This window comes from Gossypium hirsutum, chromosome A08 (assembly GCF_007990345.1).
Source record: "Gossypium hirsutum isolate 1008001.06 chromosome A08, Gossypium_hirsutum_v2.1, whole genome shotgun sequence".
Taxonomy (NCBI): domain Eukaryota; kingdom Viridiplantae; phylum Streptophyta; class Magnoliopsida; order Malvales; family Malvaceae; genus Gossypium; species Gossypium hirsutum.
In genome coordinates this window covers 117,585,103-117,597,233 of record NC_053431.1, presented here as the reverse complement: position 1 = coordinate 117,597,233, position 12,131 = coordinate 117,585,103, and the positions used below count along the sequence as shown (strand labels likewise).

Below are 12,131 nucleotides of genomic sequence, written 5' to 3'. Positions count from 1 at the left end.
ATTACGATATTTCAAAATATAAATTTAGGTGATGGTTGAAATGATGAAAATATAAAGCATGTGATTTTATTTCGAAATGTATCCTTAAAGAACATATGTTTGATGTTGCCAAAACTTAAACTAATTTATGAAATGGAAATGGGATCGCACCAGGCGCTCCTAGCCCATAGGTAAACAAATCAATAAACTAGAAGTAATCAATTGATTAAAGGAGGTATTAATGATTTGGTTGGCGAGTCAAGAAATCCATGACTATCTTCTTCTTCCCCCACAACGAAACTAGGCAATGGAACTATTAATTTCAACACGGTCCCTTTGGGTTTCCAATTTGCAAGAGATTATTTGGGTGCATAAAAATTACTAGCAACATGTTTTAAAATTTTCTTTTTATTTTTTCCATGTGCGTGTGCCAAAGTGTGTAATAGAAAACAGCTAAGTAATAGCTTTGAGACTAATAAGGCGTGTGCATGAGAATCTATATATAAATAAACCCAAAATTTTCATCCAATAAAAAGAAAAAGCCTCAACACTTGAAATTCTAAAAAGGAAAAGAAAATCTAGAACCCTACAAACCCACTCATAATACTATAAACTTCCAATAAAAAGTAACTGTGTCTTTCATTTAAAGTCTTCATCACTTGCTCCTCTATCTTGGTTTGTGTGTGTTTATATATATGGCTGACCCCAATAATCCTACCAACGTGCCTCAATTAAACCAGTCTTCCCCGCGACCCGTACCATTATCCTTAGACCAACATTCCCTCATCACAACAAATAGTCACACGTGCCAGAACCCATCTCCCAACGTGTCACGGATTACCTCCTCCTACTCCTCGGAAAGCCAATATGGCCTCAGCTTCCTCGCCCTCTGGGAAACACCCATTGTATCATGGAATCCGGCGCCGTAGCGGCAAATGGGTGTCTGAAATCCGTGAACCGCGCAAAACTACTCGCATATGGCTGGGTACATACCCAACGCCGGAAATGGCTGCTGCTGCCTATGATGTGGGTGCCCTAGCCCTAAAAGGTGCGGAGGCTTTTGTTAACTTCCCTGCCTCTGTTGCTTCTTATCCGCTTCCTGCTTCTATATTATCGGCTGATATACGTAAAGCGGCTGCCGCTGCTGCTTTACTTAAAAAGGCGGAAAGTAAAGGTATTGAGATTGATCTAGGATCAGGTCATCCTCATCCTGCCAAAAAAGAAGAAATGACGTCGACAGAAGAATATATGGACGAGGATGTCTTTCTAAACCTTCCTAATTTGCTGGTGGACATGGCGGAGGGACTGCTGGTGTCGCCACCAAGATTAAGCTCGACGCCATCGGATGATTCGCCGGAGAATTCTGATGGAGAAAGCTTGTGGAGCTATTGAATGATTTCATTCATTTTTCTAATAATGCTGCTAGATCTTAGATATCCTGTTTTTGGTGTTTTCGGTTTCACACAAGGACATGAGTAGGACTTGACAGCATCTGATTCAGCTTTGAGCATAAATTTGTCGGTCTTTGAAAAAAGAAAAAAGATAATGTTAAACAGAAACAAATATGAAAGATGAACAAGGAAATTTTATGAGTATGACAGGTTGAGACATTTTGAACACGTAAAACTTGTGGGTTTAGGGTTCCCATCTTATGAGTGCTGTTTTGTGGTAATGCAGATAAATGATATACTTTCTTCTTTCTAGATTTTTCTCAGAGCTTCGTGTTAGTTCCTCTGCTTTTTTTATTATATTCTCTTTCCCGCTTCTTTTTCTAAATGGAAAAGATGAATTCCAAAGCAGAGAATGTGCATTAAATTTATATTTTAATAAAATAATGTCATTTATGATTTACAATTTAGCTTCATTTCTTAGAATAAGGGAAGAAAAAGAGATTTACTATTATCTATAACTACCTACAGGGAGAAATTATTTCATATACTTGGATATACTTGATTATACGCATGCACCTAGGTATAACCCAAGCTTCTATGCCAAAAATCCAACATTTGAAGCAAAGTCGAGAGCCAGGTAATGATGCATTTTTGGAATTGGAGAAATATTATGAGTCAAAGGGTAGGGGACCTATTATTATTATTATTGTATTGTGTTAAGTGTCAATCTCGCAAATGAAGGATGGAATTGGAGTAATCAGAATAGCACCTTAACCTCGGTTTCTGTTTGATTAAACAGATCCACTGTTAAATTGCCGGGGGCCCACATCAACCCTGTAGAGGTGTCTCATTTTGTTCTTCTTCATCGTATAAATTACAATTAGGACTCAACTGAGCACAGACAACGTAATTTGTCTCTTGCTCGACGTTTAGTTATTCATTTTCTGCTTCAATTTCACCTCTTTTCCTAAATGATTTACATTTCTTTTTATTTCATACTTTTCATGGTTTTTCAATTCCATTAATTATATTATATATTTTTATGGGACACCATTATCATCTGGTCTTTCTTCACATCCAAAACCCATCAAGTTTCAATCTTTCACCATTTGAACAACTTACAAGTTACATTTGAAGAAGAATCCATAATTTTTCCACATACAGAACCTTTAACCCATCCATAACCTATCAAATTCTAATCTTTCACCATTACCCTTCAGTCTTTGTTTATATAAGCAATGTCAGGGTAATTTATACTCTTAATGGATCACTTGAGTTTAAATATTAGAAATCACAATAGGAGACAATTTAAATTAAGTAAATTAATTTAATTATGTTAATATTAAACCATGATCACAAATCTATGAAAAATATAAAAATTCGTATCAAATAATCATGTTGCATTGACACAAATCATTATTGTATAATGTGAAAAATAAAATAAAATAAAGAACACACAGATTTTTACGTGGTTCGGGAAAAAATCACGGGCAGAAGAGAAGAAAATTCAATATGTCGAATTCGAATAATTACAAGAAGAATAAACTATGTCTATTTATAGGCTTATAAAGCCATATTCTAGTAAAACTGAAACACCTTATTCTAATTAATATAAAATAGATAGAGTTTAATAAGGTTTAAAAAACCTTATTATAAAATAAAATAAAAGAAGTGTAGTTCTATATGGATTTTACTTTTATTTTATTTTACCACAGTATTTTATTTAAATAAGGATTAGGGTCATTTAATTCTAACAATCTCCACCTTGACACAAATTCTCAATGAACAAGTTCTTCATCGCGAACTCTCAAAGAAACAAGTTCTCCACCTCCTCCATAAAACCCTTTAAGGGTTTAACTTCAACAATGGACACCAACCAAGTCTAAGCAATGCTCAAACTTAGTTATAGGAAGTGATTTAGCCATCGTATATGCAGGATTTTCATGAGTACTAATTTTGCTCACAACAATATCACCACGAGCAATAATATCACGAACAAAATGATACCGAACATCAATGTGTTTTGTTCTCTCATGAAACATTTGATTTTTTGTAAGGAAGATTGCACTCTGACTGTCAAAAAATACTGTACTGATTTGAAGGTCTTCATTGAGTTCACTAAAGAGCCCCTTCAACCAGATAGCTTCTTTATAAGCCTCAGTAATTGCCATGTACTCAGCTTCAGTGGTAGATAAAGCGACTGTAGTTTGCAAAGTGGCTTTCCAACTGATTGCACAACTTCTGATTGTAAAAACATAACCTGTGAGAGATCTTTTTCTATCAAGGTCTCTAGCAAAATCAGCATCAACATACCCAATGACTCCATCTCTAGTTCTTCCAAACTGTAAGCAAACATCAGTAGTACTTCGTAAGTATCTTAAAATCCACTAAACTGCTTTCCAGTGTTCTTTACTGGGATTCTCCATGTATATGATAACTGCACTGACTGCATATGATAAATCTGGACGTGAACAAACCATAGCATACATGATAGATCCCACTGCATTAGAGTATGGAACATGTGACATGTACTCAATCTCATCATTTGATTGTGGAGACAAAGCCGATGAAAGTCTAAAATGGGCTGTGTAATAGGCCCAATTCGCCCGGGCCCATACAAAACCAAAAACCAAAAAATAAAAACAAAAATAATAGACAGCCCAAAATAAGTCAATATCCATTTACAAGTTATTTAACCCCAAAAATATATATATATATACAGTCCAACTCAGATACATTTTTAAAACCCATTTGCATAAATCCTAAACCCAATTAATTAATAACCCAAAGTCCCAGCCCATTCAATACATGACCCAAAGACTGGTCCAGGTGATTGTTTCAGAAGCTCTAAGGGTTCTCCCTCTCACGCATCAGCCAGTAGTTCGGATGAACACCACACGTGCGCCACCAGCCCCCGCCCTCGTCTCCGCTCGTGCTTGTGTACGGCCTTTCCTGCAAATGGAACATACGAGAAGGAGAATAATAGAATTTACAGCAAATAACAACAATAAAATGTAGTTTTATTTTTTGATTTTACTCTTAAATCCGGCTATAAAAGCCGACGAATGTACCTGCAAAAAAAAGAATACTACGCACACTAAATATTAGAAAAGGAATTTCGAAGGCAAATTCTTGAAGGTGATTTTCCATTTTCTTTAAGTTCTCAGTTGAATTATCTTATTTTCTTTTTCAATTTTGTACACTACTGTATTTAAAATAACAAAAGAGGAAAGGAAAGGAATATCTTACCTTGCGAATCTGCCATAGATTCCTCTTGGCTTCGTTGAAATTGGAGTTGAAAGGGGAATCATAAGGCCATAAATCATCTTTTCAAGGCTCGAGTACATCGATCATTGATTGTTGTGGCCGATCGGTGTCGGAGCAGAAGGGAAGTTAGGGTTCTGATTTCTTTTGATTTCTGTTTCTAAATGGCTGGGTATGCTAATGTTAGGGTTTTTTAGTGTTAATTAAGTGTATAAAACGGTACCGTTTAGGGCCTGTGCCAATGGCCCCAAAACGTAGCCGTTTAACCCGACCCGCATTGATCCGACTCAATCGCCTCTGGGATCCGCGCATTTCGGCAGAGAGGGGATATTTTCACATTAGGTCCTTCCCTTTTGCACAAAATTGAAATTGTGCCTTATGTATTTTACTGCGTTTTCTTAATTTGTCACTGTAATTTGCGCGTGTTTGCAATTTGGCCCACATTCCGACACTGCGTTCTGGGATCTGGATTATTTCCAGCTTTGGTCCTTTGGCATTTGCGTGCATTGCGCACTAGTCCTCAATTTAAATTTCAAAGATTCTTAAATTGTCCTTTCTATTTAAACCTTATTTTAATCTAGTTTTTTTTCATCATTTCTTTAAAATTCATTTCATAGTCATCTTTTTTAGCTCTTGTTTAATTGTTTTTATATTTTGAGTAACTTTGATAATTGTATTTTGCTTAAAAAATCATTATTGTAATTTTTTTTCTTTAGCATATCATTTTGACCTTTTGTATAATATTTTATATAAATATTTTTATATTATTATATGTATATATACTTTATAATAAAGTTAACTTTACTCTATGTATATTATTAACATTATATTATTTCATACATATAACTGTTTTTGAATTTATTCATATATTTTAATATATATATTTGGTGTTTAAAAGGAAACCACATGTCTTATACATTATTTAAATTATTATTATACATATACATATACATAAACATTGGTACATATATTTAATCTATATACATTATTAAATCCATGCATTTTATACATATAGTTTTCTTTGTATATATAAGTATATTTTTAAATCTATTATATATATAATTTACAATAAAATTAATTTAATCTTAAATACATTTTAAGTACATGCTATTTTTACAAATAATTATTTCTTAATCTATTTATGCATATGTTTGGTAAATTTATTGTGTGTATTTCCTAGTATTATATCTTATCATGTATTTTTATTATTCTTTCATATTTTATATATTATTTAAGTTATTGTGTACATTGTCAATTTTTAAATGAATTTGTGTCTAAAATATTTTGCATATAATTTGATTCAAACTTTTATTCTATAATATCTATTTCAATAATTATATATATCCCTAGTTTTTATGCAAATTTGTCAACTTATATTATATATATATTATGTGTTCATTAATTCATCATTATTTTGAAAATGTCTTATCCCATATTGACTTCTAATTTCCATTTTATTTTGTACATGTTTTGTGGATCGTTTTATATTGTGCCATATTTATTGTTGTTGTATATTATTTAGTCATTATCTTATTTGTTATATCAATTGTTCTCCATCCATGATTAAGAATTTGGTTACATTTTACTTAGAATAGTTGTACATAATTGTTGGATTTATTAATTGTGGTTTATTGTACTATATGTGTGCATATTGTTTCATGTTCATTAATCTGTTTCTATACAAATGTTTTGTTACAATGCATTAAGTATTCCATCTATTTTAAAACAAATAAATGTGTTTTGAATGAATTTCCAATTTTCCTTATTATTCAAAAATTCTGAAATAAGGCAATATCTAATATTTTGGAATTCGGGAAATCGTGCCCTACCGTGCTGGGTATGATTTTTCGGTGAACTAAATATTTGGATACCCTTTTATAATTTTAGTGTACGAGTTTTAAAAGTAAAAAATCAATCGTATTTTTTAAGGTATAAAGGATCGTATCCAATCGTGCTATGGATATGATGCTGCATATCTTTGAAACGAGAAAATTTTGACAGCTCACTTTAACTACTCAAACATTTTTAAAAAAACCATACTTCGAAAGGCTTTTTAAAAATCTTTGATATAAGGATAGCATTGAATCAATCTGGTACCAATTTTTGGGCGTAATGAGGGTGCTAGCCCTTCCTCATGCGTAAATTGACTCCCGAACCCATTTTTTTTTAATTTTACGTGAACCAAAATTGTTTTAAGTGGAACAAAATGTTTTAGTAGGTGACCCAATCACACCTAAACAAAGAGATTGGTGGCGACTCCACATGTTTAAAAGTCGATCCCTGTTTTTTCCAAAATAAAAAAATGGTTTCGACAGGCTGCTAAAGGAGTACTAACAGGCTTAGCACTTTGCATATTGAACCTGCAATGAACTTTCTCAATGTACCCCTTCTGACTTAGGTACAATTTACTTGCTTTTCTATCTCTGAGAATTTACATACCTAGTATCTTCTTTGCTGGTTCTAAATCTTTCATCTCAAATTCTTTACTTAGTTGGGCTTTGACCTTTCTTATCTCTCCTTTATCTTTTGCTGCTATCAACATGTCATCAACATAAAGAAGTAGATACATAAAAGAACCACCACTATTTTTCTTAAAGTAAAAACAACTGTTAAAACTACTTCTTTTGAAATCATGAGAAGTCATAAAGGAATCAAACCTCTCATACCACTGTCTTGGTGACTGTTTCAAACCGTAAATGGACTTTTTTAGCAAGCAAACATAGTCCTCTTTTTCTGAGACTGTAAAATCCTCTGGTTGTTACATGTAAATATCCCCCTCAAGTTTTCAATGTAAAAATGCAGTTTTTACATCTAACTGCTCAAGCTCTAAATCATGCATGACCACAATACCAAGCAAAGCTCGAATCGAACTATGCTTAACAACTGGGGAGAACACATCTGTGAAGTCCACTCATGGAATTTGACTGTAACCCTTTGCAACAAGCGTTGCTTTATATCTGGGTTCAACTCCTAGAGTCCATTCTTTCTTTTTAAACACCCATTTACAACGAACAACCTTTTTACCTTTAGGAAGTTTTACAAGATCCCATGTTCTGTTTTTATGGAGTGATTCCATCTCTTCTTGCATAGCAAACATCCACTTTTTTGAGTCTTCACAGCTAACTGCCTCAGAATAATTAGATGGCTCTTGATTCCCATCTATATCTTCAGTCACATTTAAAGCATAAGCAACTAGATCAGCCTCGACATACTTCTTTGAAGGTTTAATTTCTCTTCTAGTTCTATTTTTGGTGATAGAGTATTGCGGTGAAGAAGCAATTCTAGTATCAATTTTTGTACTGGCTTGAGGAATCGACTCTGTATTAATCTGATGTTCCACCTGCTTTTGATTTTCTTTACTGGAAGAGTCTTTAATAGATAAGTTAGGTAGCATAGCAGTTTCATCAAAAACAACATCTCTGCCAATCACAACTTTTCTATTTTCAGGACATCATAACTCATACCATTTTACACTAGCTTTATAACCAAGAAAAACACATTTAATGGATCTCGGTTCCAATTTTCCATTATCAACATGAGTATACGCATGACACCCAAAGATCTTTAAATTAGAATAATTAGCAAGATTACCAGACCATACCTCTTGTGGAGTCTTTTTCTCAATGGCAACGGATGGGGATTAGTTGATAAAAAATGCAATAGAGGCTGCTTCGGCCCAAAACGACTTTGGTAAGTTGACATTTGACAACATACACCAAACCTTCTCCATGATCGTTTTGTTTATTCGTTCTGCAACGCCATTTTACTGTGGAGTATGGTAAACTGTCAAGTGTCTCACGATCCCTTCTGACTTGCAGAATCTATTAAACTCATCAGAACAGAACTCTAAGCCATTATTAGTGCGGAGTTATTTTATTTGTTTTCCCATCTATTTTCCAATCATAATTTTTCAAGACTTAAATGCGGAAAACACATCGCTTTTCTGCTTCAAGAAGAATGTCCAAACTTTTCTAGAAAAATCATCAATAAAGGTTAGTATATAATTAGCTCCACCTCTCGAAGGCACTCTGGATGGCCTCCACAGATCAAAATGAATATACTCCAACGTTCCCTTCATGTTATGGATTCCTCTGGTGAATCGGACTCTCTTTTTCTTCCCAAAAACACAGTGCTCACAAAAATTCAATTTGCAAATTCCTTGCCCATCAAGAAGTCCTCTTTTGCTAAATTCTGCCATACCATTCTCACTCATATGCCCTAGGAACATATGCCAAAGTTTAGTAATATCATCATCTGGCAAGGAAGAGGAAGCGACAGCTGCATCACTAGTAACAGTAGAACCCTACAAAACATATAACTTGGTAGTCTTTAACTGCCCTTTCATCACAACAAGGGAACCTTTGGAAATCTTTAAAACCCCACTTTCAACTGTGTATATGTACCTTTTTGAATCAAGAGTACTCAATGAAATTAAATTTCTTTTCAATTCTGGAACATGTCGTACGTTAGCAAGTGTTCTGACAACTCCATCAAACATCTTAACTTTAATTGTTCGAACACCTTACACGAAGTATTATTTCCCATCAAAGCAACACCTTCAGACACTATTTTGTAAGTTGTAAACCAATCTCGATTGGGACTCATGTGGAGGGTGCAGCCTAAATCAAGTATCCACTCCTCGCTCACTTTAAAATTGTTGACTGAAGTGACTAGAAGTTCACCATCGCTGTAGTCTTCTACAACATCAGCTTCACTGGAATTTTCTAGTTGTTTTCCCTTTTGATTCACAGCCTCCCTTTTAATCTTGTTCTATAGCTTATAGAACTCAGATTTAATGTGCTTTTTCTTCTTGCAGAAATTACAAGTTTTACCTCTGTTTGAAGACTTTGATCTACCATTAGATTTACCGCGAGGATTTCATTCCTATGTCCTTCCACGATCATTATCAACATTCCGATCTTGTCTCCCACAAACAATGAGACTCTCTTCTTGAGAGTCGGGTTTAACCACAAGATGCTTCATCTTATCATACGAGGTCAAAGAATCATAAACCTCATCAACTGTGAGAGACTCGCGACTATATAAAATTTATTCTTAAAAGATTGAATAAGACGAGGGCAACTGATAAATCATAATATATACATGTTTTTACCCTATGCTAGACATATTTTTGGAAGGGTTATTATAAGATTTAATGAACTTAATGCTCCTAATCCGTTAATTTCATGTTTTATACTCAAGAGAGCTTAGAATAGCAAAAAGAGTGAGAAACAAGCCAAGAATGGACAAATTGGGCCTAATTCAGTGTTTCACACGGCCTAGGCACTTCCACACGGGTAATCCACACGCCCGTGTGTGACACATGAGTAGGCTACACACCCGTGTATCATGGCTGTGTCGACACTAAACCAAGTCAGAATTGCACACGGCCTGACCACCTTCACACGGGAGTGGCACACAGCTATGTCCCTGTTGAGCCAAAGTCTAATTCTATTCGAAAAAAAGGCTAATTTTGGTCTATTTTGGGCATTCCAAAGTCTATATAGACACCCTAGAAGAGGATCAAAGTGGAGACACAGAGTAGAAGGAGAAAATACTCAAGGACAACCATCGGAATCAGCTCGGAAGCAGGATCTACTTCAAGACTGAAGATCTCCATTCAATTTCCTTAGAAGTTCTTTGGGTTTCTTTATGTTTAGTTATTTTCCCAATTTTGAGATGTTTTCCATTATTATGAACTAAACTCCCTAAATACCTAAGGGAGATGAAACCTAAGACAGATCTTATTACTATTTGAATTATATGATAAATACTTGTTCTTATTCTTAATTGTGAGTTTTAATTCTTGTTTTAATATTTCAGGATATTAATTCAGGTTTTGATGTGATTATTCAGTGGAACAAAAGTCTCTATTTAAGAGTAGATACTCCATAATTAAGCGGAGTTGCATGCAATACTAGAGATAGAACAACATAAATCTGCCGGATTTGAGTCAAATCTAATAAGGAAATCCATATATCGAGTTAATGTGACAATAGGGGTTTTAATTAGAAAGAGATTTCAATTAATCAACCTAGAGTCAGTTGTTCTTAGTCTCGAGAGAGATATTAACATAAATCAGGAATTTCTATGGATTAAGTCAAGTGAATAAATCGTCTAATTCAGAAGTGATAAGTGAAGTCTAGGTGGATCTTCCTTGGGTATTGTCTTCTCCATCAGTTTTCTAAACAGTATTTTTCAACTTTTACCTCTGTCGTAATCTTAGTTAATTAGATAATTAGTCTTAGTTAAAAACATCCTTTAATTCTTAGGCCAGATAATAAAAAGATAGTAATTACTAGTACTTTTAGTCCTCATGGATACGATATTCTCGGTCTCACCATAACTATACTACTGTATGATAGGTGCGCTTGCCTTAGTCGAAATTTTATGTTAGTTTAGCGACCATCAAGTTTTTGGCGCTGTTGCCGCGGATTAAGATATTAGGAACGGTTGATTTTTATTACTTTAGCCATTTTTACTTTTATTGCAATTTACTTTTTGTTTTTAATTTAATTTTTCTCTTCTAAATTTTCCTTTTTAATTGTTTCTGGCAAGTGTCTCTAGTTTATGACTAGGAGGAACCCGTTAGGACCTTTACTTTTTGACAGTAAGATCGAGAGCACAGCTCGCAGAAATCGAAGATAAATAAGGCGAAGTCTACAATACATAGAGGAAGAGCGAGAGGACGATATCCATACTACAACCGAAGAGATGACTGAAAATCAAAATAATCCGCTGCCTCCTGTAGTTGCTGCAAATCCGGTGAATCAGAATCCTACTCCTCGTACTATGTACGACTATGCTAAGCCTAATTTAATGGGGGCTGAATCGAATATTGTTAGACCGACAATTGCTGAAAATAATTTTAAACTGAAACCTAACACTATACAAATGATTCAATAGTTTGTTCAGTTTGATGGTTTGCGGATGAATACCCTAATACTCATTTGGCCAATTTATTAGAGTTCTGCGATACTTTCAAAATAAATGGCATTTCTGATGATGCCATTCACCTTTGGTTATTTCCCTGTTCATTAAGGAATAAGGCTAAGCAGTGGTTGAACTCGTTACCACGAGGGTCAATCACTACTTGGGAACAAATGAACTTAAATACTTTTCGCAGGCCAAAACGGCAAAATTGAGGAATGATATCTCTTCTTTTGTGTAGATAGATTTAGAAACACTATATGATACATGGGAGAGATACAAGGATTTATTGAGAAGGTTCCCTCACTATGGCTTACCTTTATTGCTGAAGGTTCAGACTTTTTACAACAGTGTGAACCCCTCAACAAGGCAACTGATCGATGCAATCGCCGGTGGAACTTTAAAGATCAAAACACCTGAAGAGGCTTACAAATTTATAGAAGATATGTCACTGAATAATTATCAGTGGCAAGTCATGAGAACGAAGCTGACAAAAGCAGCTGATGTTTTCAACCTCGACACGATCACTATGCTATCTAACTAAGTAGAAATTTTAAATAAAAAGAT

The 12,131-nt window shown here is 34.4% G+C and overlaps 1 protein-coding gene, 1 long non-coding RNA gene and 1 other non-coding gene across 3 annotated transcripts; 1 reads left to right on the top strand and 2 right to left on the bottom strand.

Annotated features, from left to right (window-relative positions):
* Nucleotides 1–498: 498 nt before the first annotated feature.
* LOC107926958 (ethylene-responsive transcription factor ERF026) lies at nt 499–1,734 on the top strand. The gene has a single exon (XM_016857896.2). It carries the CDS (start codon nt 847–849, stop codon nt 1,369–1,371), a length of 525 nt encoding a protein of 174 aa, XP_016713385.1. The 5' UTR covers nt 499–846; the 3' UTR covers nt 1,372–1,734.
* A 2,302-nt stretch (nt 1,735–4,036) lies between these two features.
* On the bottom strand, nt 4,037–4,775 carry LOC121204648 (uncharacterized). Its single transcript, XR_005899848.1, has 2 exons — nt 4,620–4,775; nt 4,037–4,322 (listed from the first exon to the last, which is right to left on the bottom strand). It is a non-coding gene; the product is annotated as an uncharacterized lncRNA (long non-coding RNA).
* A 6,997-nt stretch (nt 4,776–11,772) lies between these two features.
* Nucleotides 11,773–11,879, bottom strand: LOC121205725 (small nucleolar RNA R71). Its single transcript, XR_005900800.1, has one exon. It is a non-coding gene; the product is annotated as a small nucleolar RNA R71 (small nucleolar RNA).
* Between the last annotated feature and the right edge of the window lie 252 nt (nt 11,880–12,131).